Genomic DNA, 26,585 nt, shown 5'->3' on the forward strand with positions numbered 1-26,585 from the left:
TTACCTGTCATTCCGTGCAGGTTTGCCCTGAAGGAGGGACTGGTTTTGGTTTGAAGTGGCCAGCCCATTCCTAGAGTAGCCATTTAGTTCCATCAGTCCTTAGTGTCTCATTAATTTCTCTTTAGCACTGAGGAAATAATATTTTCATGCAAAAATCTGTGCCAGTGTTTAGGGTTACATGCTTTAACCCTGGAACCAGTGTGTCCAGAGGGCTGCCAGGCTCAGCTGTGCCATCAGTACAAGGATCATGATTTTCTAATGGAATTTCAGTTCTTGCATCTTCCAAAGCTGAGTGCATGGGTTATATGGATTCTCATCCCTTCAAGTGCTGCTTAATCAAGTACTTTTCCAGAGAGCTTCCTCTCTAAAATGCCAATATCCAGACAGACTCCTCAGCAGGGCTTCCTCTGGAACTTGCCAACTTCGCAGGTATAAATCTGCTGAAGATTATTCTAATTTTTTTTTTTTTTCATTTAGTGAAATCAGCCTTTTCTCACCTTAGACTTTATATTTCAAAATATATATTATATTTCACTTCAAAACAGTGTCTCAGTAATAAAAATGTGTTGTTTTTGCAGTGATGCCGATGCTGTTTTGCCTCCTGCTCTGATGACTGCTGCTGAGCTTTCCAAATCATCCCCTTTGTCAATCAGCAGTTTGTTGGAAGAAAAGGTAAATTTTATTTCAACACATACAATGATTTTTATGTTCTAGTAGAGCTTATTTTGTGACTGTTTGCATTTATTCCCAAGGGCTATCAGGTTCCTGTACTGAGACAACCAGCGATACCAAGTCTTCTGGGCCCTCAAGGACAATCAATACCCACAACTGGTAAGAAACTAAAACTTTAGAATCTCATCAAAAAAATGGTCTTCAGATACTTACTGGGATTTTTTTTTGCCTGTCCCCGCTGCAAAAGGTCATCCAATGAGAGCTGGTGCACTTCGCAGGCCAGGCTGGGAACTGTAAGTATTCAACAGAAATTTAATTCATTACTAGTTGTAACTGGTTAAATTAATCTGTAACACATCACTTAGACAACAGCTGATTTATAATGAAATAATAGTTGTGGAGAATTCAAGTGGTAATTAATTTTTCAAGTGGCTTAATTTAAATTAGCTTTAATAAAGGGGACCTGTGCTTACAGTAAGATTATTGAAAAATAAAACTCCAGTACATCATTGAAAAGAAGATCCTGAATTATGAATACTTTTTGGGAAACCTAAATTACATCTAAAAATTAAATGTAATTAAAAGATCAGATGGAAAAGGACCCTTTTGATTGCTGACTGAATAGGGCTGAAGAAATTGATTTCCCAGTAGGAATCACCCTCCAACATTCTTTCTTTAACAACTTAGTTGATACTGGTGGAGGATATTTTTGAAAAATTAGAGGCTATTATTTTTATGACAGTTTTGTATTTCTGAAGTTTAGTCATCTCAAAGTGCCAAGCTGCTTTTTCTCATTAGAGAGAGGAGCCTGTTTATCTGTTATCGCAGTGTCAAATTAGTCTTTCACTTGTTAGAGATTTGTTATAGGCAGGCTGCAAGGGTCATTGTTTTTATAAAGCCTGAAAGATAAAACAAAATCCAGGATCCATCCCCCAGGTTATCTAAAATCTCAAATCCAGTAAACAAGGAAAAAAAAACAACCAATTCAGGGACAAGAACAGGCCAAATACATCATGAGGCAGGAGCTCAGGAAACAAATGTGGGAGAGGTTAGGAGAGGTGTGAGAGGTGAGTTAATTCCTGCGCAGTGCTTGGATCTCGGGAGCGCGGAGCTCGAGGTGTGTCCAGGAGGGGCAGAGGAGCAGTGGGTGCTTGGCTCATGGGAGATGGGGGTCTCATGGCAGCCTCGCCCACAGCCCCAAAGCTGAGGGTAAGGAGAGAAGGCTGAGGGAGCTGCTGGGGCGAGCACGTGCAAGGCAAGTACGAGGCTCCAGGACTGAGTGTAGTCTCGAGAGAACAGAGAGCCGGAGACCAGTGAGAACCAGGAGTGCTCCCGCCGTGCTGCCGCTTCGCTTTCCTCTGTACGCTCAGGGCAGGCTGTGACAAACAGTGACACGTGTTTTTGGGTTTCTTTAAAGTTCAAATCGAGGACGCCCGCACAGTGACCGTGCCCAAAGGACTCAGGCCCCATCACTGCCAGCATCAGCACCAGTCTTTGTGCCTGTGCCTCCACCTCCCTTGTATCCTCCACCACCCCATGCTCTTCCTCTTCCTCCGGGGGTACCACCACCACAGTTTCCTCCTCAGTTTCCACCTGGGCAGCCTCCATCCGCTGGGTACCCTGTCCCCCCTCCCGGATATCCCCCAGCTCCTGCAAACATGTCATCAGCTTGGGTCCCAACAGCAGTGCCAGCGGCTCATTCAAACACCATCCCAACGACACAAGCACCTCCTCTCTCTAGGGAGGAGTTTTACAGAGAGCAACGGAGGCTTAAAGAGGAGTAAGTATTTGGCTCGCTAACGTTGCCTTGTTTTCGTGTCTGTATCGGGGGAGCGTATTGGACTGCCGTTACGCTAAAGTGCATCTGACCTAGCAAAAGTGACGTAGTGTTTCTTCCAATATACTTTTTCATTGCAGATGGTAAATATGCAAAGCTAAACCAAGACAAATGTAATTCTAGAACTTTTCCTAAAACTTGTAGGAACTGTTTTTGCTTAAGTAGGATGTTCATCTTTTGCATTGCATGCAGTAAACATTTTCTCATATTGGCCATGTTTTGTTTCTTGATGTCTTTTGTAATAAAGGTCAAACTATAATTGTAATAAAGGTCAAACTTATTTTAACAGGGAAAAGAAAAAGTCCAAACTTGATGAGTTTACAAATGATTTTGCTAAGGAATTGATGGAATATAAAAAGATTCAAAAGGAGCGTAGGCGTTCATTTTCCAGGTAACTGCTTTACATGTCCGTAATGGAGAAGCAGATTGTCTAGAGGAATCAGGAGGAGTTCCACTCCACCTCCCTGTCGTTAGATGGATTGGATGATTGAGGGATGAGCAGTGACAAGAGTGTCGTACGCAGGTTATTGGCTCCAGTGTGGCCGAGATTGCAGGTGACTGAATTAGCGTTGGGCAGCAGGCACTCAGGAGTGCTAAGGGTCTGTCTTGCTAAGGTGTCTCTGCAGTGCTGTCCTTCACTACCTGACAGCCCTGAGGAGGCCAGGAACAGAATAGCTGTAAGGCCTGAATTTTCAGCGTCTTGCTATTCTGATTGTAACCAAGCAGTCCAAGCAGTTTGGAGGAGATAGGTGAGAAAAATCGTCCTCATTTCTGCTTTTGGCCATCTCATGTGGTTACATGAGATGTTTGAACCTAGACTGCAGACTGGGTGCTTTCACTTGTTGGATGACATTGTTAAATTTTTCTTGGGAGTTAAAACCTCAGACTTATTTGTAAGGAAATCTGAAATTGGTGAGGGACTTGAAGAGGAGGAATGATACTAATGAACATATGAATCATGTGAAATGATTCATTAAAAAATAGTAGAAGAAAGACCTGAGGATAGCTGCTTGTTTTCTGTCCCCAAAAATCCCTTTGGTCAGGAGTAGTTGTTGGCAGTGCTGTCAGGAGCTTTCCCAGAGTCATGGCACTGGGGCATGTGGCTAGACTGAGGTTAGAAGCTTTTAGGTGGGATTTTCCTTGCAATGCGGTCACTTGCCTTGGTTAGAGCCGGAGGGACATGCAGGACGTTTTTGGGACGCCTGCCTGGCACTGTGGATTCCATAGGCCTGTCTGTAGGTCCTTTGCAGTATTAGGATTGTGCATCCTGTCCGAATTCCCAAAAAAGAGTGAAGTTAACTAGACCGAGCTGGTGTTTTAACATTGGGCTTTGCTGTCTTCAGGCTATGTGATGTTTTCTTGGTGTGATTCTGCACTGTAGCCACTCAGATCTGCTCTTTTTGCATCTTACTGAAACAAAAATGATTTGCACTGCATGTGGTTGCCGAGTAGTGACAAATGTGCGTGTTCCTGTACCAGTAGAGGCCAGTGTAACCACCTGAAATCTGTCTGTAGCTCTGGTAGCTCATGTGATAGAGTGAGTGGAAGTAGACTGACCCTTCTGTGTGTTCTGACACTAACAAAGCAGCAGCTGTTCTGTCTTGTGAGCAGAAACTTTTACATGTTATCAAGTTCTTCAATTTGCAGTAGCTTTATGTCAGCAGCTGAAAGAAGCTTTGACATAAGCATGTGGACAGGAGAGAAAAAATAAATGTGGGAGGAAAAGATTTGAGGAGAACGACTGTTTGGAATTAACTTCATCTATTTTTTTTTTTGTGTTGTGTTTTTTTAAGGTCCAAGTCTCCCTATAGCGCTTCATCTTACTCTAGAAGCTCGTACACCTACTCCAAGTCACGCTCAGGTTCGTCGCGCTCCCGCTCCTACTCGCGCTCCTTTAGCCGCTCCCATTCCCGCTCCTACTCGCGGTCGCCGCCGTATCAGAGACGAGGCAAAGGGAAGAGTCGGAACTACCGCTCCCGCTCACGGTCCCACGGCTACCACCGCTCCCGCTCGCGCTCGCCCCCATACCGGCGCTACCACTCCCGCTCCAGGTCTCCGGTGTTCCGTGGCCAGTCCCCCAGCAAGCGCGCGGTCCCGCAGAGTGACGCCGAGCGCGAGTACTTCAACCGCTACAGAGAGGTGCCCCCGTACGACATGAAGGCTTACTATGGCCGCTCGGTGGACTTCAGAGACCCCTTTGAGAAGGAGAGGTACAGAGAGTGGGAGAGGAACTACAGAGAGTGGTACGAGAAGTTTTACAAGGGCTATGCCGTGGGCGCTCAGCCACGGCCTCCAGTGAACAGAGAGAACTTCTCTCCCGAGAGGTTTGGCCCGCCTGGGACCAGACGAGAGAATTCACCATATGCTCGGGGACGGAGGGAGGAGTATCCCGCTGGGCAGAGCCATAGGAATCGTAATGTAGCTGGAAACTACCCTGAAAAGCCTGGGAGAGAGAGCCATGGCATCAAAGATCCTACAAAATCAAAAGAGAAGGAGGTGGAAAATCCACTGGGAGATGGCAAAGGCAATAAACATAAAAAACACCGGAAGAGAAGAAAAGGGGATGAGAATGAAGGGTTTCCCAACGTTGAGCTGTTAGAAGGGGCAAGAAAACCAAGAGAGCCAGTTCCAGCAGAAGATGCTAAAGCAGACTCTCTGTTCATGCTGCCAAGCAGGGATGATGCCACCCCTGTAAGGGATGAGCCCATGGAAGCGGATTCCATTGCTTTCAAACCAGTGTCTGAAAAGGAGAAAAAAGAGAAGGATAAGCCAAAAGCCAAGGTTGAGAAAACAAAGCGGAAAATAGAAGCGGCGGCTGCTCCAAAGAAAGACAACGCATCAAAACCACCTAAAGCTTCCCAGGAAAAGGCGGACCCCGATCGCGAGAAATCTCCTCGAACGGAACCCCCTGTGAAAAAAGTCAAGGAAGAGCTGCCAAAGACAGACAGTGTTAAAACCTCTTCTTCTCAGAAGGATGAGAAGGCTCTTGGTACACCACGGAAGGCTCATCCCAAAGTGGCAAAGGATCACCCAGAAACCAGACCAGCCAAGGAGGAGAAGGCAAAGAAGGAACATCCTAAAGAAGCCAAGGCAGAGAAGCCCTCCAGCAAGGAGGATAAATCAAAAAAAACTGCTGAGAAAAGCAAACTTTCCGATGCCAAACTTGAGAAAAGGAAAAGAAAAGCAGAGGAAAAGGTTGATAAAGAACATGAAGCCACTTCTGCAAAGGCCTCTAAAGCCGAAACTGCAGAATCGAAAACATCGCCCAAGGGAAAGGCTGAGCCCGAGGGGGAGAAAGGAGAGCGGACACCAGAAAAGGATAAAGCTGCTTTTCTTAACAACCCGTCCAAAAAGATCAAACTTAATCGAGAAACTGGAAAAAAGATTGTGAGCGGAGAAAATGTGCCACCTGGAAAAGAGGCTGTGGAGAAACCTGAGCCCAGCAGCAGCAAAGTTAAAGCGGAAAAGGCAAAGGGAAAAGCAAGGAGGAAAGTGACAGCAGCTGACGGCGCTAGCTCGACTCTTGTGGATTACACCAGGTACCTCAGCAGTTCTTTCCCTTTTCATTCTTTCCTTCTCCCCACCCCCTCCCAGTTCTTTATGGTGCCTAAGGAAAGGAGCAGCTAAATGAGGGAATAATCCGTGATCTTCCTTATGAAACTATATTTGGGTCAAACTCGGATGTTATTAAGGAACGTGAGCGGTTTGTACTGCACAGGAAGTTGGTAGGGTTACTTTGTTGGTGATGCAAACTCAAAACATGTAAGACATTTGTTGAAGGCTTAAGATAGTGTGTTGGTAATCTAAAAAACTTCTAAAATGTCAGTTTTTCTAAGGAGGAACTGGGACATGAGGGTAAAACTTTGCCTGTCTGTACCTCTTCATAATTGCTTGCTTTCATGTTGAAAGAAGAATGGATATCTAATTTATCTGCCATTGGGAGAAATAGGACATGAAGGAATTACCAGATCAGACAGGTCCAATCTGATAATCTTGTGTCTTTGTTAATTAAATGTATAGTAGCAAGATACTAAATTAATTGATTGCACATAATCTCAGCTAGCGGACTCAGCCTTTCTCTTGTCTGTTCCCTTCATTGAACATCCTTTGAGGAGAATGCTGAGAATTTAGAACTGAAACACCAGCCAGTTTATAAAATGTTTCCAAAGCTGTCTGTGTGTGTGTCCCGTTACTAATGTCCATGTTTTTCCTCCCAGCACAAGTTCCACTGGAGGAAGCCCTGTCAGGAAGCCTGAGGAGAAGACAGACACCAAACGAACTGTCATTAAGACCCTGGAGGAGTATAACAATGACATTACAGCCCCTGCTGAGGATGTCATTATCATGATCCAGGTCCCTCAGTCCAAGTGGGATAAAGATGACTTTGAGTCTGAAGAGGAAGACATCAAATCCACCCCCCAGGTGCCCCCAACTGTAGGAAAACCCACCAGTGTTATCAAGCCCGTGAGTGCAAAGGCACCAAACCCCGTCAAACACACTGAAAAGGAGACAGAGCCTCTGGAGAAAACACAGAAAGCTGCAAAAGAGGCGAGTTACGAAAGCATCCAACACGATGCCAAGAGTTCAAAAAGTTCCATGTTGAGTGAAAAAGGTAAAACCAAAGACAGGGATCATTCTTTGTCAGACAAGGACAGTTCTGAGAAGAGGAAGAGCAGTGTTCAGCCTGAAAAAGAGCACTCAGAACGTGCAGCTGAACAAGGAAATGGAAAAACTGTATCTCAGTCTTCCAAAGATGGGAGATCTTCAGAGAAGCACGATAGTGGCCGTGGCTCCGCTGCGAAGGACTTCACTCCCAACCGAGACAAGAAGTCCGACCACGATGGCAGCAGGGAGCATTCGAGTTCCAAGCGCAGGGATGAGAAGAGCGAATCGGCGCGGAGGAAAGACTCCCCATCCCGGATCAGAGACTCCGCAGCAGCGCAGAAGAGCAAGCCAAGAGAGGAGCGCGTGGAGCCAGCCAAGAAGGGCCCTGCGGAGGCCAAGCGGAGCAGCTACAGCCCCCCGCGGGAGCGCAAGCCCGCCGAGCACAAAGCCGTGCACGACCCCAAGCGCCCCGCTGAGGAGCACAAACCTCCGGATAAAAACCCAGGCAAAGAGAAGGAGAAAGAGAAAGAGAAGGAGAAACACGTACCGGAAGTCAAGAGCAATAAGGAGAAAGAGCCGGGTGGGAATAAACCGCCGGTGAAACAGGACTCGCCTGAGGATAGAGTGGAGAAGGAGAACGTGGCGGGTCAGAGCGATAAAGGCGCGGCGAAGCCGAAGCCGCCGCCGAGCAGCGCCGCGCGCCTCTCGTCCGACCTGACCCGCGAGACCGACGAGGCCGCCTTCGTGCCAGACTACAACGAGAGCGACAGCGAGAGCAACGTGTCTGCAAAGGATGAGGAGGCTGCGGGGAAAACGCCCAAAGAGGCGAAGGAAAAGGCCGTGGATAAGGTGAAAGAGGAGGCGGCGGCCCCGGCTCCCGCCGAGCAGCCCGAGGTGGGCAGGAGCCAGAGCCAGAGCAGCCCCAGCGTCAGCCGCAGCCGCAGCCACAGCCCCTCTGAGAGCCAGACACGCAGCCACAGCAGCAGTGCCAGCTCAGGGGAGAGTCAGGACAGCAAGAAAAAGAAAAAGAAAAAAGAGAAGAAGAAGCATAAGAAGCACAAGAAACACAAGAAGCATAAGAAACACGTGGGAAATGAAACAGAATTGGAAAAGAGCCAAAAACACAAACACAAGAAGAAAAAATCGAAGAAGAGCAAAGATAAAGAGAAAGACGACCAAAAAGTGAAATCTGTCACGACATAAACCGACAGATAATGAAAAAATGACTTAATTACTAAGTCATCTGTATGATCTTTGTTAAAATGTAAACGACTTCAAGCGTTGTAAATAATGACATGAAAGACCCTGTGCTGCACTTAAAATATTGCTGCTTGATTATTTGATTTTTACATCAGAGCTTTATAAAAGTAAACATTTTGTACAGAATTGTGAGTTGTGACCATGTAACATGAAAGGTTTTGCTGGGGCATCTTCTTTTTAACCACCATTAATTATTTTGGGTGGAGTTTACTGTACTGTGAAGATTTTCACATTCGGGTTTTTTTTAATTGCCTGGCAGAAGCAGCTGGTACCAGTTACCAAATACCAGCGGGTGAAATGCAGAATACATTAAGGCCCTGTTATGTCACTTTTTGATTACAATAAAAACGTTTTCAGTAAATGACCCAATGTGAGATTTCCAGTGGGAGTTGCATGTGAGCAGAGAGCATCCAAATCCTTCCCATTCCTGGCAGTGTCCAAGGCCAGGTTGGTCAGGGCTTGGGGCAGCCTGGTGAAGTGGAAGGTGTCCCTGCCTGTGGCACGGGTGGGACTGGGTGGGCTTTATGGTCCTTCAACCCAAACCATTCCACGATTCTAGCAGTAGTGCCAGAGAAAAAGCTGGCTGGAACTATTTTGTAGGAAAAGTAACTTATGAAGGGGTTTAATTTTGGGAAAACTGGCAGGACCTGCCCTGGTGGAGGGTGAGGAGGTGCTGGGGGTGGTGTGTGCCCAGGAGCTGCAGGTTTGCAGGGTAGAACGTGGGATGTGGCCCCAAAGCTGCCGCCCCTCTTGGCGCTGGCGCTGGCTGCCTCAGGTAACGTTACACACGAAGCTGCCTCGTGGCTGCCTTGCTCTGGGTTGTTTGGAAAGCTGCTCTCCCTTGGGGTTGGAACCCTGTGGTCTTTGAGGTCCCTTCCAGACAAAACCAGTCTGGAATTTGCCAGCACACGTTTGCACACAGGGTTAAACGGCCTGTAATTTGGGTTTTCTCTCCCAGTGCTGCTCACCAGGTGTTGGATGTGGGGGTGATACCTGACAGCTCTGACCCCTCTGTGATGTGTGGGGCTCAGAAAGGGCAGGACAGGGGAGCCTGGAAAGGCAGGATCTTGCTCTGAGCAGTGACAGGAGATAGAAAATGGAAATTATTAGCTGGATATTTCCTGTAATTCCAGGAAAGGTGGCAGTGGAGGTGTTGTTCGGCCCTCAAAGCCAGCCCAGGGAGGGGAATGGGCGTCACTAAAGGCGCGGTATTCCTGTGGCTGCGGGATTGAGCAGTGACAGCCCTTGGCAGTGGGATTTGCCCAGCGTTTGGTGTGGAAATGCTGTGTGGGGAGGAGGCATTTCCTGCTGGCAGAAAGTGTCACTGTGCAGAGGGGCCGTCCTGAGGGCTGAGCAGCACAGAAATGGTAAAATAGGGACATTGATCCTGGTTCTCCTGGGGTGAGCCGGCACCTCGGGCATCCTGGGTCAGAGAGCATCCTGAAAGGTAAAATGAGCACACCAGGATCACTGCTGGGGTTCACCCCAGGACTTTGTGCCTTTTAATGTCAGGCCTTCCTGGTGGATTCCAGGTGTTTTCTGCCCAAGGAAAAGCGGGTTTCCAGTCCATATGCTCCCATTTTTGCTTTCCAGCTTGAAAAAGCACAGGTGGGTGATGGTGTTACAGGTGCCTGGCAGGGGTTTGCTGTGTGTGGGGGGCAGGGTGAGAGCACAGGAGAAGCGCCCTTGGAGTCTCTCTTGGCACAGTCTGTGCTTGTGAGGCTGGAAAACAGGATTGACTTTGGACTTCTCTGGGTGCTTCGGCCTCATGAAATTGAAAATTCAGGAATGGGGGAAATGGGATTCTTGAACTGGCATGTGTTAAGTGCTTTATTACTGAGATTCAAGTTAATGAGTAAACCTGCACTGAAATCAAATTCGGAACTTTTTTAATGGAATAGCTCCATAAAGCCAGTAATATTATGTATTTTTATATAACCTTGTGCTGGAAAGCTGTCGTTGAAGTCTGTCCCAATGCCCAGTTCAAGCTGTTGAGGTGTTGAGGAGGTCGTGTGGCGTGGCCGGGCCGTGCCGCAGCCTGGAGCCCTGCGCCGCTGTCTGCCTCAGGCAGGTGGAGTTCTCTTGGGTGTCAGCGTCTTTCATTTGGCCTCCCTGTTGTGTAATCTCGGAGTCAAGTTCAATTAAAAATGAAATGTTTTGATGATTCCCAGCCTTATTGTAATTCCCTTCTGTGCAGAACGTGCTGTAAATGGATAAAGCTCGGAATCCAGCACTACAGAGGCAGCACAGGCACTTGGCGCTGCCGTGTCCAGGGGGGCGTCAGGTTAGGAATAACGGGATGGCTTTGTCCAAAATCCGCCTTTGGGGCCGCTTTCGCTGAAGGTTGGTGAGTCTCCGAGCGTTTGCTTGCAGCCCATCTGTGGGGTTACAGGGCCCCGGTGCCCCGGCAGGGCGGGTGCCGAGCTGGGGACACGCGGTGGCCGTGCCGCGGTGCCCCTGGGGACAGCCCCGGCCGCGGTGGCACCTTGGCAGACCCGTCACGGCTGCATCGGTGCTCGGCAGTGGAGCAGCGCCCGGCGGCGGGAGGGCTCTGGAGGAGGAGGATGGTGATGAAGATAGAGCAAGGTGCAGAGCAGAGCCCAGGCAGTGCTGGCACGGGGCTGACGTCAGCGCCGGGCACATGGGGACAGCGCGTCGCTGCGAGCCCGTGACCCGCTTTCCCTTCCCACGGAGCGAGGGCTTCGCTCGCGGATTCCAAGCTCTGATCCAGCGCCGCTCCGCGCCAGGCTGCTGCCAGAGCCCGCCCCGGCGGGTCCCTCCAAACGGGCTCTCCTCCTCCTCCTCGGCCTCCGTGGAAATGCCCCCGCGAGCTCTGCCAACGCCCGTGCCTTTGAGAGGTAAATGAGAGTAGAGTAATTAGCGACGGTGCATCGAGGGGCGAAATTCCTCGGGTTTCATTTCCATCAGCTCCCCTCTCGCTATCGTGCGTCCCGGGCTGGGCATGGGGATGTGGATGTGGATGGGGCCGGGTGCCCTCCGCCCCATCACCCTCGGTGGGGCCGGGACAGGACGAGGCCTGGCCGGTGTCTGTCCATCCATCCATCCATCCATCCAGTGTGTGTGTGTGTGTGTGTGTGTGTGTGTGTGTGAGCACACGCCGGGCTGCTGCCACCCTTTTGTGAGCGAAATGGCTGTTTGGTAGCAGCGAGCGAGGGCTCCGTGCCAAGCTGCCTAATTAAGACCAAGCATATGCAGATTCGCCTTGTTTTCAGCTAATGACAGCTGCAAACAGTTATTTGTCGGGCTCGCTGGCGCTGGCTTGGTGACACGAGGCCAGCGACAACGGGGTGATCTGTCCGTGCACAGGGTGCGAGAGGCAGCGGCCTCCGGGGGCTGCGGGGCTCAGCCCGAGCCTCGGTGCTCCCCAGGGACCGCGCAGGTCAGCCCTGCCCTGGCACCCCTGGCATCACCCCAGCTCCTGGAGTTGGGAGCCGCCAGAGAGGGGATGTTTTGCTTTGTTTTGTTTTGTTTTGCTCTGCTTTGTTTTGTTTTGCTTTGTTTTGTTTCGAGCGTTGCCAGCAGCACAGACATATCGTGATGTTTCACAGGAAAGCAGATAAAGATGTGTTCAAACGCGGGTGACATTTGTGGTTCCCCAGCCAGTGGCCTCCAGCAGTGCTCTGCCAGCTGAGAACCACCGAAGCAGAGCCAGAGGTGGGAACTCCCTGCCTGCAGCCCTGCCCCGAGGGCAGCTGGCAGCTCTCCAGAATCCCGGGCTTCCTAAGGAAGCTCTCAAAAAGAGCGTGTTTTCATCGGGTTCATCATTACTGTGATGATGCTGATGGAAGGAGAGAGCCTTGCCCAGCACGGGAGGCCTGAGCTGGTGAAACACTCTGTGCCGCAGATAAAGACGTTCTACGATGTTTTAAGGATGCAGGGAAATGAGGACATGGGGGAAAAGTCACCGTGGAGATATAATTAAGTCCTGTTTGACACACATCCTGCTGGTGAGCCGTGCCTCAGGCTGGGATGCTCTCGTGTGTCCCCTGTCCCCACGGCCCAGCAGGAGTGGGTGTGCTCAGGTCTAGAATCAGAGGATTTTGGGATCCCCCCCGACTGTTTGCCCAAGTCCTGTGCAACTGTTCTAGCTGTTTCTAACCCTGGGCAGGGGTGGGGGACAAGGGCGGCTCTGCTCTGCCCCATGGGCCAAAAGCTGGGACCGGGGCTGGGCTGTGGCCCTGGCCCTGTTTGGCTGCTGGTATCTGTCCTTGACCCTGAGGACCAGGAGCAAACTGCGCTGGGAAGATGAGCTGGGCTGACACCAGCAGCCCAGGGTCGGGAGGATGCAGAGTCACTCCCATCCCATCCCACTCCACTCCACCCCATCCCATCCCATCCCATCCCATCCCACCCCATCCCACCCCATCCCACCCCATCCCACCCCATCCCATCCCCATCCCACCCCATCCCATCCCCATCCCATCCCATCCCATCCCATCCCATCCCATCCCATCCCATCCCATCCCATCCCATCCCATCCCATCCCATCCCATCCCATCCCATCCCATCCCACCACTGCCTGCTGGCTCCTGGCCACATTCTCAGCCCACCGAGGCCTCCAGCCCTGAAATGAGCCTGTGTTCCTCCCTCGAGGAGCTAAATGCTCAAACCCTTCCGAGAGTACTTTGGAGTATTCCTGATTTTAATTGGGTTTATTTAATTATTATTTACTTTGACTGAATAAACTGTTGTGTTTAAATAACACTGTTTTTGCCAAACGCTGTCAGGGAGAAGCTGCTTTCCCTTTAGGAGCCCTCAAACGTGGGCTGCCTCCAAGCCCCTCACAGGCAGCGTGTGCAGCATCCTCGCTCGGGGATCCTCCTGCTGCGGCCAGGAGCGCGCTCCGTGCCGAAGGACGTGGGAGGGACGCGGCAGCTGCTCGTGTTTCCAAATCCACCTCCAGCATCCCCTGTGGGGCCTGGCAGGGCTGAAGGGCTTGGCTGTGACCGTCCTGCAGCCAGGCAGAGCCCAGCTCCCGGAGAAGTTTGTGAGGCAGAGGGAGAACGGATCCACAGAGTCTGAATCGTGGGCAGGATGAACAGCTTGAGCTTGGAAAATCAGGGAGAGAAGAGAGCTGAACTCAGGGCTGGAAGCGGTTGGTGAATAGTGACAGCACCAACCAACAGTGGTGAATCCAAATCCACCCGTGGGGTTGGTTCTCGTTTATTTATTTTCTCCTTTTCCTATTTTTTACATCACAGTCACATCCCGTAGGCACTTTGGGGGAGCTGGGGGTGCTCAGCCTGTGGCACTGTGTTGGGAGGTGGAACAGCCTTTCTCTGGAAGCAAGGGGCCCGTGCTGGGCTCAGGGCTCTCCCCTGGCCAGCAGGGTTTGAGGGTCCCACCAGGACAGAGACGCCCTGGGGACACGCTGCCCTTCCAGCACCTGGGGGTGGCCTCTGCACCAGCAGCAACTTTTCCATCACTTGGTTTCCTTATTTGGTGTTTCTTTAATAATTAGTGGCAGATTTTGTACTTATGTTTGCAATTATCTGGATGCCTCTGGGACACGTTCTGCCGGATAATTGAATCTCCTGGTCTGTGACTGCAGGGCTGGCTGGGGAGAGCGGGCTGGAGCCCAGGAATGCTGTGCTGCCTGTTGGTGTCATGTTAAGACAAACTGAGCTTTTTCATTTCAAAAAACTACTGGAAACAAAGCATTTCGCTTTGCTGTCCTCAGCACAAGCTTTGCAGGAGCCTGGACTAGAGAGGAAAATGCATGATTATCAGTAATTAACTGGATAAATGTTTTAATTAGATGCAGCAGATCCTCCACGTGCCCAGCCCCGGTGACTGACGCTGGGGAGATGTGGGGCAGTGGGAATGGGGGTCCTGCACAGACAGAGGGATGAGGGGCCCGGGTCTGTGCAGGGCGTGTCCCCTCCCTCCACAGGGATCTCAACCTGTCACTTCTTCTGCCGTAGCACGTGACATTGGCTGGTAAAGTGCCAAGCGAGGGAGAAGGAACCTCCATGTCAGAGCTGCTCTTGAGGGTAAGTGCAAAGCTGCTCGGCTTCTAAACCTTTCTGATTTAGGGAAATTCAGTGAAATCCATCCCATTAGCATTGCTAATGCTTGTAGGGCCTGGCAGGGGATCAGAGAATCACAAACATGGTTGGGGTTGGAAGAAACCTTACAGAGCACCCAGTTCCACTCCCCTGCCATGGGCAGGGACACCTTCTACTAGAGCAGGTTGCTCCAAGCCTCATCCAGCCTGGCCTTGGACACCAGGGCAAGGGGCTCCCCTGTGAGCCCCCTCAGCTCCGCAGGCTGCAGAGCCAGGAGAGACCCGCTGAGAGCACCTGTGCTGTGCTTCCATGTAGGTAATGGAAGAATTGGCAAATCATGCCCAGGAAAATGTAACCAGGGATCTTGGGAGCAGAGAGGAGCAGGTAAGAGGTGCCTGGAGCCTGGTTTTAAAGGTGGTCTTGGTCCCAGACAAGGCAGCCAGGGTGGGTGTCTGGCACAAGAATTGGAACAGTTTTGGTTTCCTGTCCAGGTCTGTCAGGAGCACGGGGGCTGGGGTCACTCCTGTGGGTGTTCCCACGCTGGGCCCTGGTGCCTCTGCAGAGGGATCCCGGTGTGGGGTGAACAGTGCCAGCCCCGCTCCCTGCCCAGCCTGCCCTGTGCTCCCAGCCCCAGAGGTGTTCAGTCCTGCCCCTTTGGGCTGCCAGCCCCACGGAGCCACCCGCACTGAGCTCAGCGGAGCAGCGTGACGGGCAGCGCGGTGGTGACGTGGGCACGGTTTGGGACGGGCTTTCCTGCCCTTGTGCTGCAGCCATGGAGGGCAGGTGTGCTGGGGGAGGAGAGGGAAGGGTGCAGCTCCTTCCCACCGTGGAGCCCTGGCCACCAGGCCTGCTCTGTCCTGCCTGGCTCGGAGTTCTCTGTGCGCGGGAGGCAGCGCAGGGGACGTGGGGACAGGAGCAATCCTGTATGGGAACGAGCTGCTCTCTGTGCCCATGTGCCTTGGCAGGTGTGTGGGCACGTTTGGGGGAGCAGAGGTGACCTGGGGTGTGACCCCCCATCCTTGGGGCTGGGCACTCAGCCAGGCTGGCACATGGAGCCGGCCCGTGGGCACGCAGAGCTGCAGGTTGCCTGATCCCGGTGGTTTTCCACCCTTTTGGCTCCCCAGAGCGGGGTGCTGCTGGCACTGACCCTCGTTCCCCCTGGCTGTGCCGGCGCCTCTTGCACCAGAGCCCCCGTGACGCTGCAGGAGCTGCGGGTGCATTCTGGCAGCAGCACCTCCCAAATTCACCCAGGGCTCCCGCAGAGGGGTGAGGCACAGCGCTGGCACCCTGCACAGCGAGGCACCGGCGCTGCCACCGCTGCTCTGCCCAGCGCTGCGCCCGTGCTGATGGTGCCCGGAGCTGCCAGCACCCTGCGCAGGACCCCTGCTCCCCGCCATGCACCAGCTGCTGGAGCACCCATGAAAAAAATGGGATTTGTGTCTCTCTCTTCCCCTTTTCCCTGGCGTGTGGCCAGCGGGGTGTTCCCTCCCCGCCGTTGCTGGGAGCTGGAGCTGCAGCCAGCCCTCTCCCGCGGCTCCGTGTGCCAGGAATGCCAATGAGGCCACTGCAGCGCACCCACCCGGAATGCAGAGCTGGAGGAATCCAGGCGGTTCTGCTGGAGCTGTTGAGCAATTAGTTAAACTAATTGTGAGTGAGGAGGGCTGGCAGGTACCCACAGCCTCCCCGCAGACACGCTCCAGGGCCGGACCTCCACCCTCTCCACGGAGCTGGCGTTTCTGATTTTGCTGCCCTGCTGGATTTCCAGAGTGAAGATTTTCCTGTTTATTTCCCTGAGCTGTCCATCAGCGTGGCGGCAGAGCTGGGGTGGAATTACAGCCTATTGGTGCCCAGTGGGGCCGTTGCTGTTTGTAACCTTGTCCTTGTCCCGCATCTCACATCCCTGTGCCCTGCCCGCCTGCCCTTGGGATGTTGTGACAATCCTGCTGCTGCCGACGGCGTGAGCAGCCCCGGCGGCCCCAGAGGAGGGGGAGAGGGGGGCAGGTATTCGTTTGTGGAATTGCAGAAATGTACGTGCCTTGCTGCTTTCTGCTTGAGATTAAGAATGCTTCAAACAGTGCAGAATTCTGCTCTGGATATGGCAGGAACCTTTGGAAGTATCCTCTGCTGGTTTTGTCTGGGAAAACAAGACACGCACGGGCATTTTTAAATCTGTGTGTGCAGGTAGGGACGGCTGGGCTCTGTGGGGCGGCAGGGTGGGGCCCAGCCGTGGGGATGAGCCCCACGTCCCTCCCGACCCCCTGTGACAGATTCCAGCTTGACTGAGGCACAAACACCAACCCACAGCAGCAGCGTGGATTTGGTTATTGACAAAGGACGGATTCAGCCGGGGCTGGCGCCGCTCCAAGCGCGGGAGCTGCCGAGGAGCGTGGCGGGTGTATTAAATATTCATCAAAATCTTGGCACTTCATTCGCATCTCTCGCTCTCCTGCCCCCTCCCCTCGAAATTATTTGGCCCTAAAGGTTAGAAGCCTGCTTCGAAAATTAATTATTTCATTAACCCCTTTATAAATCCGGTTTTTACAGCTAAGGTTTTTAGGGTCGACGCAAAACGGGCGGTGGTGGTGCTTCATCAGGTTTGCTCATCCCGTGAGCCCTGACCCCAGCACGGGATGGTGCCACCGATGCTCGCGGCAGCCTGTGACCCTAAATGCTGCGGGAGCCAAATAAACTAAAAAAAAAAAAAAAAAAAAAAAAAAAAGGTAAATACAAAAATATCGGCAGGTTTTTCTCCTGCCTTCTCCCGCCCGGCGTGGCGGAGCCGTGCCCGCTCCGTGCCGCTGCCAAGCCCTGCCCTCCGCGCCGGCACCCGGCTCCCCGCTGGGTGAGTGAACGGGTCCTTCCAGCGATTAATGCCGCCCGCTCCATTATCCCGCGGGGCACGCGTGGGCTCTGCCGCCCGCGGCTCGGGCGTCAGGGCGGGGTGGGTGCTCCGGCCAGTGTCCGAGTGTCCGAGTGTCCGTCCTGCCCGTGTCCTGGCGCTCCACGAAGGGCTCCTCGGGGCGTTCCGCAGCTGCCGGCTTTGCCGCCTCCGTGCCAGGCTTTAGGCCGTGGCGTGTCGTGCGTGGCCGCGTTCGGGGGCTGGCTCCTCTCCCTCTGCAGCCGAGGGCGCTCAGCGATGACCGCCGGGCTGGAAGCGGCGGCTCTCAGACAGCGCAGGGTTTATTTTAGCGCTCACCCGGTGCCTCGTCGCTCCCCGGTGATGCCCGGCTGATGTCCCCGCTGGAGTGGGGTCACCCACTCTCCCCCGATGGCCGCTGTGAGGGAGCTGGGGCTGAATCCGTGATGCCGGGAGCGCCGGGGCCGGGAAGGGGCCGGGAAGGGGCCGGAGGAGCCGCTGCCCGCCGCCCGTCATTAGGATGCAGGGCCATCCATCGCCATCTCCCTGGAGACCGGGGGAACAGAGGCGGCGTGAATCGCGTCTGGGGCGGCTGGCAGCGTGCTGGAGCGGGCAGCTGCGGTGGGGATCAATTTCTGCCCTGCCCCGCTCGGCCTTTGTTCCGCCGTTGTCGGGGCAGGGACGGGGCAGAGCGCCCAGGGCATCGCTGGCACCCGCCGCAGGCTCAACCAGCAGCAATTCCTATTTTCTGTCCTTGAACTAATTATTCACAAAAGCTCCTTGGGGCTGACACCGATAGGAGCCGCCGTTCCCGAGCGGCGCTGGGATCCCGTATTTAACCCTCGGGGCGTCCCTGGGCCACTGCGAGCCCCCTGTGCCGCCGAAGGGAGCCGGGTGCTGCAGAGGCGCCTCTGAGGATCGCGCTGGAGCAGCAGAGAGGGATTTCTGGGTGGATTTCTGCTGAATGCGGCCGCCAATCACCCGGCGTCCGGGCTTCGGCAAGCCCGGGCTTGTGTTTGGAGCCGAGATTTGCCATCTGCGGGAATGAGCTCCGCAGGACTTTAATTGGCTTTTAATTGGCACCGGCGCCCGCCCTGCCCCGCTCTCACGTTCAATCCCATCGGAGGGGCCGCGGTGGCGCTGCCGGAGGACGATTCCTCCTGCTGCTGCACAGATTGTCTCTGCCTGGCAGGCGGCTGCCCCCGGGCACACCAACCAGGCACCAGCCCCTGCTCGCTCCTCCGCCCGGCCGCAGCGCTTCGCTCGCGTTCTGGATTTTTATTGGGTTGGATTGGCTCTGTGATCGTTCCATGGCTGAAATTGGGCTCCCATCAAAGCCTGCTCCTGTGAATGTTCCCCTGTGGAAGAAGCGAGGTAAGTATGAGGGAGAGAGTGTGGTGGAATCCCCGGCGCCAGCTCGGCATCCCCCACACGCTGTGCAGCCCCCGTGTCACACACCGGCCCGTGGGGTCTCACCTGTGCCCGTGGGGTCTCACCTGTGCCCGTGGGGTCTCACCTGTGCCCGTGGGGTCTCACCTGTGCCGTGGGCACAGCTCCCGGCAGGTGCCAGGACATGGATGTCGTGTCTCAGGGGCCAGGGCCACTCCTGGGTGCGAACCTCCAGCTGTGCACCAGCTGTGCTGGCTGAGGGACAGCCAAACCCCACTGCGGCAGCTCCTCAAGTCACAGAGCCAGAGCCACCCCATGCAGGGAGTCTTCCTCCCCTCTCCTCCTCCTCACTCCCATTTCTTCTCTCCCAGCTCTGGGGCTGACAGCAGAGGGCCCAGCCCGGTCGCCCTGTGCTCTGCTCCCGTTGCTCCCTGTGGATCAGAGCCTCGGGCTGCCCTCAGGTGCTGCTCTCCCGGGCCCTGTGGCTGCTTCCAGTGCGCTTCATGTGCTGATCTCTGCCACGGGACTGGGAGCTGCAGAGCTGCGAAGATGTCTGATGCAGAGAGAAGGGCAGCCCCCTTCCAGCAGACAGCTGGGTGCCACCACCAGGGACCTTCCACCAGACCTCCCTCCACCACCAGGGACCAGATGTTTCCTCAAAATCTTCCCATGGGAGCTTCCTGACTGTCCCCTGCAGTTCCCCCGGGTGCTCCATCCACACGGACCTTGTGCTGCGTGGTTCCCATTCCTGTGCCTGAGATTGCTCCAGAGCTGCACGTGCTGCCAACACCAAACCTTCAAAGGTGGGAGCTGAACTCTGCAGGACACCACCAGGGCTCTGCTGACAGACCTGTGCAGGACCCGGGGCTTCCCTGCCCTTGCCAAACCCAGAGCCAAGGAAGCGGAGGAGAACCCCCCTGGGCGGCTCAGAGAATTAAGAACGAGTTCATCAGAGGCTGTGAACAAGTGATGGGTAATTAAGACCCGCAGCAAACACCAAGTCTGCTGCATGCAGCCCAGGGAGGGGGCTGCCTCGGGGTGAGCGGTTTGGCCCTGCAGTGTGTATTGCACCGTGGGCGGCTGACACGGGGGAAGGAGCCCACGGGGAACAGCCCCACCCTGACTCAGGGAGATGGACCACGAGAGAGGCCCAGGATGGGCACAGCCCGTTCTGCTAAAGCTGAGTGTCCTCACAGGGATCCACAGCAGAACCTGTCCACAGTGGGCGTGGAGAGCAGCTTCTTCCTCCCCGCTTTGCAGCAGCTCTTTGTCCATCTCAGAGGGGACAGCAGCTGGTGCTGGGTACAGTTCCTGCAGCCCTGAGCCGGTGTGGGACAGGGATGGACGGGCCCGGAGGGGCTGTGCAAGAGGGCTGGGGCGAGCTGCCAGGGTCTGCCCAGCTCTCCTTGGACTGTGGTGTTCTGTCTGCCCAGCTCTCCTTGGACTGTGGTTTCATTCCTCCTCGTGCTTCTCCCACCCGAACAAGCAGAGCTGTGGCACCCGCTCCCCCCTCACCAGCCAGGGGACAGCTGGGTCCTGACACCCCTCTCCAGGCATCCCCAGTCGCTCCGCCGGGGCTCTGGGATCCTCAGCACACAGAGCAGAGCTCTCCCTTTTGATTTAATAAGTATCTGGAAATGTCATAAAAGACGTGATAATAAAATATCAGATGCAGGAAAATGAGTAGCCAAAGGCATCGAGAAAAGAGATGAGAGCAAACGCAGCAGATTGAGACACTAATTCCCATTCCTTGTGTGTTCTCCATCTTTCCTGTGTCTTGACAGGCAGAAGTAAATGCCCCCACTTCCCGGGAAGCACTATCTGCCTCTCCCTGCTGGATTGTCACCACGGGGTGCCCATTTGTCCTGCAGGTTCCATTCTTCATCACTTTCAGAGGAGGGGCTGGGCTGGCTCATCCCCGCTCCCACCGCCAGCGCTCACATTTAAAGGGCAGGCCAGCCCCCAGTGGTAACGGCTAAATTTGATTTTTACTTCTCTAAGGTATCTCTGCAAAATAAAGACCCAATTCATGCCTTTGCTTACGCCGTGCAACGAAGCGACAGGAGCAAAAACGGGGCCAGAAGGGGGAAAATCGTCCCGGGGATTTTGGAGGAGCCGCAGATCCAGCTGTAACTCTGTCCCAGCAGAGCTGGGCGTGCGGATTTTCTTCCAAATGCAGCTTTGGAGTGAATCAACCGTCAGTAAATTCCCAAGCCCAGCACAGCGCTGTGAAGGCAGGGGCGGGATCAGCAGCAAGGTGATGGATGTGTTAATGTTTTAACAGGCCAACCACCTCATAAATAATTTGCTGGGTTCTGGAGAAGCTGACCTGGTCACAATGGCAATAAAAAGCTGTCCCCCGGGCTCTGCTCCAGAGGTCCGCAATCCTCCCACAGAAGGGTTTAAGTGGCTTTTAACAATATCTATTTTATATTGTCAGAGCCCGGCGCAGCTCTAGTGCCGCCGTCTGTGCAAACAGCATCGCTTCAGTTCCCGGGATATCCCAGTTAAACCCCGGAACGGTCACCGAGTGTGACGGGCAGGGCTGAGCTCTGTTTGCCCTGCGGGGAGCACGGCCCGCGTGTGGGGGCTCCTGCCTTGGCATCCCCTCAGCGGAGCGCTTCCCTCGGGGGGGTCCCTGCTCCCGGCCGGGCCCTGCACACTCACACACTCACACACTCACACACTCACATTCACATTCACACACTCACACACTCACACTCACACTCACACACTCACACGCACTCACATTCACACACACTCACACTCACACACTCACATTCACACTCACACTCACACACGCACTCACATTCACACACACTCACAGCTTCGTGCCGGCCACCGCAGGCTGCAATGGAAAGTACATTTTATATCCCTGCCCCTATTTTTTGCAGATGAGGGTGACTGTCAACTGCAGAATAAATGACCCCTAATTGCTGTCGGGGGGAGTTGAGGCAGGAGGGCTCGGCTGGGGGGGATCACGGGGAAGCTCCATCCTGAAAACGAACAAGATGCCGGCTGTAAGGAGCCATAATTACAGAGGACTGACACGCTGTGAGCTGTTTATGGTAATGAAGTGGTGCATCAAATCAAATTAACCTTAGTTATTTAACACAGAACGCACCCAGGACTCGGCTCAGCGGATGCTAAATCCAAATCCGGAGCCGTGCCCGAGCCGAGGAAGCGGCTCCAGCGCCGCACGGGCGTCGTTTTGATTTAGGACTGGTTCAGAGAGCGGCCGCAGCTCCGGGACGGCGATGGCGAGGGCGAGCGCGGGCGGAGCGGCGGCGCGGCGGCTGCGGGCAGCCCGGGGAGCGGCGGAGCCGTCGGGGGCCCCGCCGCCGCCCAGCCCCGCACCATGCGCCCCGAGCCCCGCGCCCCGCGCTCGCCTCCCGCCGCAGCGGAGCCCGGGCCAGGTCGGTGTCCGGCCCCGGTGTCCCGTGGCCGGTGGCCGGTGTGCCGGGCTCGCCGCCGGCCGCTCCCCAGCCCCGGGCGGAGGATGCGGGCGCGCTGCGCTCCCGCGGAGGTTCCATTTCTCCTCTCTCCTCCCCGCGGAGGTTCCGTTTCTCCTCTCTCCTCCCCGCGGAGGCTGCGGCGCACGCAGGAGCAGCGCTCCCGCCGGGATCCCTGCGCGCTGACGGGTGAGTAACCTTCCAAATTAACCCAGACGCCCCGTTAAAGATTAATGAGCTTTCCGAACGAGGGCCCGCTCCGAGGGCCGGGCGGCTGCAGGAAGGGATTGCACTGCGGCCGGGGTGCCCTGGAGGAGATGCGGGCACAGCTCGGCTGCGGCCGGGGTGCCCTGGAGGAGATGCGGGCACAGCTCGGGTGCAGCCGGGATGCTCTGAGGAGATGCGGGCACAGCTCGGGTGCAGCCGGGATGCCCTGGAGGAGATGCGGGCACAGCTCGGGTGCAGCCGGGATGCTCTGAGGAGATGCGGGCACAGCTCGGGTGCAGCCGGGATGCTCTGAGGAGATGTGGGCACAGCTCGGGTGCAGCCGGGATGCTCTGAGGAGATGTGGGCACAGCTCGGGTGCAGCCGGGGTGCCCTGGAGGAGATGCGGGCACAGCTCGGGTGCAGCCGGGATGCTCTGAGGAGATGCGGGCACAGCTCGGCTGCAGCCGGGGCACTCTGAGGAGATGCGGGCACAGCTCGGCTGCAGCCAGGGCACTCTGAGGAGATGCGGGCACAGCTCGGCTGCAGCCGGCCGGTCCCGACTCGTGGCCAGCGGCAGAAGGGCGAAGGCTCGTCAGGAGAGCGGTTCTGTAAATAACGTTAACAGGCTGTTTGTGACAGCGGTGTGGCTTCGGATAACGGCGGGAGGGATGCGGCAGGCTCAGGTCAGGGTCTCGGTGCTCTGGGGTCGCTCAGGTCAGGCACAGCCGGGCTGGCTTTGCCAGGCAGGGATGGGTGGCGCTGCACGGAGCGCCGTGGGGAGCGGCCAGCTGCTGGCACGGCCCGACAGGTGGTTTGGAATTGGTTTGGATTAGGAAATGTTTATTCAGTGCCCTGCGTGCCGGCGGGGGCCTCTGGGGAGCTGAGTTTCTCCTCAGGGAGAGGATTCCCCTGCAGGACTTCCCACTTGTTGGAACGACACCAATCGCATCTCCAGCCAAAGGCTTTCCTGTGTGCGTTTCACGGAGTTTGACGATTTTGGAGCGCCTGCAGTCAGGTCCATCCTGAATGAATTTTTTTCCAGGAGCCTGGTGGTTCCCCTCCCGGAGTGGCAGATCTTACCCGGCAGCATTCAGAGCGCTGAACTGCCCCGTGGCTCCTCCGAGCCTCCCATGCTCAGCCCTGCACTGGCGGCTCCCCTGAGAACACACGAGCACCCCAGCAATTCCTCCCCTGGCACCGAGTCCTGCTCCCTGCTGGAGGCACTGGAGTTTGTGGTTATGAGCTCATTTTGCTGCTCTCCGTCAATATGAGAATGCTGTGTGAGTCCAGAGAGTTAATCACTATTGCACGGGAATAAAGAGCAGAGATTTCCTTTAATCCCCTTTAAATGGCCTCCGAATGAGGACTCAACAAAGATGACTAATGACAGACATGATTAAACTAATTTAGTGATGGAAGCCCTGAAGCCCAGGTGGGGCCTTGGGGCCCAGCTCCTCCAATTCACTCACAGCTTCTCTGCCCTCACGGCTGAGAAAAGCAAACTCATTAGTTTTGTTTTGTTATGACCAGAGGATTCCCTTTCTCTATTGAAAACATTTTTGTCTCTTTCAGCAAACCTTTTCCTCGCTGCTGCCAAACACGATCTCCCTAGTGGAAGGCTAAATCCAGTTCCAGTTAACAGCCAGCTGCATCCTCATCCCTCACCTGATCCTGCCCCTCGAAGGGTTCCCCCTAAACACACATCAGTCTCTCACCAGCTGACAACTGTAATGAAATAGAAAGTCAATGGAATTTCTCTGGGGATCTCTGGAATGTGTCTGGGAACCTCTCTGAAGAAGGTTCCCTCCGAGGCCATACCAAAACCAGTGCAGAGAAACTGGGGGTCTCATCCCCACAGCCTCGGGAGTGATAATTGAGGTTCCAGCCCATGGACACATCTTGCTTTTGTTTAATTATCCTTCTGTATCGTTGGTGTCCCCCTAGACCCGAGCAGGCAGGGATGGTTTGATGGATTATATGTGAAATCCAGGTCAATATGTCCAAGTGTTACTGCCTCGTAATTTGCTGCGCCGCAGAGGCCAATAGAGATGCCTCGTGTTATTAATTATGCCAATATATTTTCCCGAGCAATGTGATTAATTAGGCTGTGAGGGGCAGGCTGTGCTGTGGCTGTTTGTTCTCGGGTGGAGGTGGCAGGCAGCAGAATCCACAGTTGCTCTCAGTCCTTCTCTTCCAGAGCGTTCAGGGGGAGATCCAGTTCCTGACATTTTGCATGCCAGGGCTGCAGGGAGCTGCCTCCGGCTGGGCAGCGGGTCCAGGGAATGGGCAGTGCCAGAGAACCACGGGATAACAGCCAGCACCACGTGGCCTCGTGTTTGCACTGCAGGGGTGGGTTGCACTTAAGTTGCAGGGACTCGTCTGTTCTCGCTGAACTTCTGAAAAGCGGATCCACAAAGCTGTTGCTGTAACTCGTGTCGTTTTCTTTTACAAGCTCACAGTGCGGAGTCTGTGCTGTGCTGGCCGTGCTCCCACGCCCAGGGCGCAGCACCCGCAGGGGCGCAGGAGGGCTGGACCCCATCCCCGCGATATCCCAACAACCGCTGCCAGGCTGCGGGGTGGAGACAGAGCACAGGCTTTGCAGTGGGAAAATATTCATAGGAAACCATTTTTTTGACAGAAGCCTCCTCAACTTGCCCAGCACGTTTCCTCAGCCCTGGCAGCCCTGGCTGTGTCCTCCCTGTGCCAGCAGTGCGTGCCCCCAGCACAGCACCCCAAAGCCTGGCAGGCTGCAGAGCTCAGCTCTGCTGGGCCCCACGGGGAGAGGATCCTGTGCCTTGTCCCTGCCTGGCTGAACCCTCTCTGTCTTCTGTCTGCATACAGGTCGGAGAAGAGCTGCCACTCTCCAAGTGCCAGGACGAGGCGTCCCACCCTCCGGTGCCGGCAGACTGGGAACAGTAAGGCAGCTGCTCGCTCTTCCAAATGCTTGCTCTGGGTTGCTCCTACACCGGGTCCGCTCTGGCCATTTCCCCCTCCTTGCCAAGAGTGAGATTTTGGTGGTTTGTGTCTCCCACATGGTCACACTGCGCTGCTGCTGGGATCTGCCCTGTCCTCCCGCTGATGCTCACAGACCTTGAGCTGCAATTTCCCCATCACCAAGAGCAGAACGTGCAGTGAGGGGCAGTCCTGGCTTCCCCGGGCAGCAGAGCCCCGCTGAGTGCATCCAGCAGCTCTTTGGGCTCTTAGAAGCTCCAGTCACAGTCAAAAACCCCAGAGAAAATGAGCTGTTGGTGCAGGGGCTGGGAGCTGTCTGGGATTGATGTGCCCGGGGCAGCAGGAGCTCCCTGTGCCAGGCCTGGGGAAGCACCGCACGCACCGTGACCGCTTCCAATTTCACACTGCTCTGAACTCGCTCTCACTGAGCCTGCGGAGATGAAAAATGTCTTTATTAAGAAAAGTCCTGGGCCCCTGGTTGGGAGATAAATGTTGCTTTACTGTGTGCGGGGAGGGCAGGGCGGGAGCCACGGCGGTCCCTGGGCTCCCCTGGGAGTCTGGCAGGGCCGGGCACCTCCCAAAAAGGGATTGCCTCTTGGTTTTCCTGCTGCTGCGGCCCTCTGGAGCAGGCTGGTGGCACTCGCTCTGGCCAGGGAGGGGGTGTGTGGGGAGCTGACCCTGCTCCACAGCCCCCGTGCTGCGCCCATTTCAGGGCTGTAGAACACTGGGATTTCGGGATGGGCACAGCTGTGTACCCCACAGCCAGGGCTCAGGTGTGTGCCCCATCACCCACGTGATGCTGCAGGTGTTCCCTTCTGTCAGGGCTCTGCTCCTCACCCCTGAGTCCATGCCAGTCCCAGTACAGCACTTCTCTCGTTCTCCTGTCCCAGCCCTGCTCTGCAGTGAGGTCCCCTGGGCCAGGGTCACCCTTTGCTGCAGAGACAGCAGAGAACCTCGCAGAGCGCTCGTTTTTCTCATTGTGCCCTGGGCACAAGCCTTGGTGATGGCCCTGGGCTGTGGTTCTGGTGGGATCTCCGCGGGCACACGGACACTGCTGTTCCCACACGTGCGGTGCCTCAGTGTCCCCAGTCTCTGCGCTCCCGTGCCCGTGCCCGTGCCCATCCCAGCGGAGCAGCCCCGGGGCTCCGTGCTCTCCCCTGCCCCTGCTCCCCAGCACACCCTGGCATTCCCTCCCTAACGCTCTTTCACTCCTGCGTTTGTGTCCTTGCTCCGGGAACCGGGCACTGAACCCGGAGCTGGGCCGAGCCCAGGCTCTCCTCCCGGCTCATCCAGCCCCGCGCTTTGCCCGGGGCTCTGTCATTATC

The 26,585-nt window shown here is 55.2% G+C and overlaps 2 protein-coding genes across 6 annotated transcripts in view; both read left to right on the forward strand.

Moving 5' to 3' along the window:
• The window catches only part of RBBP6 (RB binding protein 6, ubiquitin ligase), a 28,152-nt gene extending 19,414 nt beyond the window's left edge, over nucleotides 1-8,738 (forward strand). For 2 of the 5 annotated variants that reach the window (XM_040078679.1, XM_040078680.1), the window contains 7 exons: nucleotides 579-672; nucleotides 753-831; nucleotides 920-965; nucleotides 2,090-2,452; nucleotides 2,799-2,900; nucleotides 4,303-6,048; nucleotides 6,727-8,738. In XM_040078679.1, coding sequence (XP_039934613.1) covers nucleotides 579-672; nucleotides 753-831; nucleotides 920-965; nucleotides 2,090-2,452; nucleotides 2,799-2,900; nucleotides 4,303-6,048; nucleotides 6,727-8,317 — 4,021 coding nt within the window. In that variant the 3' untranslated portion in view covers nucleotides 8,318-8,738. The remainder of the gene's footprint in view (nucleotides 1-578; nucleotides 673-752; nucleotides 832-919; nucleotides 966-2,089; nucleotides 2,453-2,798; nucleotides 2,901-4,302; nucleotides 6,049-6,726) is intronic. The other 3 variants (XM_040078681.1, XM_040078683.1, XM_040078682.1) reach the window with 2 other exon arrangements.
• Nucleotides 8,739-14,361: 5,623 nt separating this feature from the next.
• Nucleotides 14,362-26,585, forward strand: part of TNRC6A (trinucleotide repeat containing adaptor 6A) — a 94,891-nt gene continuing 82,667 nt past the window's right edge. The window contains exons 1-2 of the mRNA XM_058422637.1: nucleotides 14,362-14,388; nucleotides 25,150-25,223. Coding sequence (XP_058278620.1) covers nucleotides 14,368-14,388; nucleotides 25,150-25,223 — 95 coding nt within the window. The 5' untranslated portion in view covers nucleotides 14,362-14,367. The remainder of the gene's footprint in view (nucleotides 14,389-25,149; nucleotides 25,224-26,585) is intronic.

Source organism: Hirundo rustica, chromosome 15 (genome assembly GCF_015227805.2).
Source record: "Hirundo rustica isolate bHirRus1 chromosome 15, bHirRus1.pri.v3, whole genome shotgun sequence".
Lineage (NCBI taxonomy): Eukaryota > Metazoa > Chordata > Aves > Passeriformes > Hirundinidae > Hirundo > Hirundo rustica.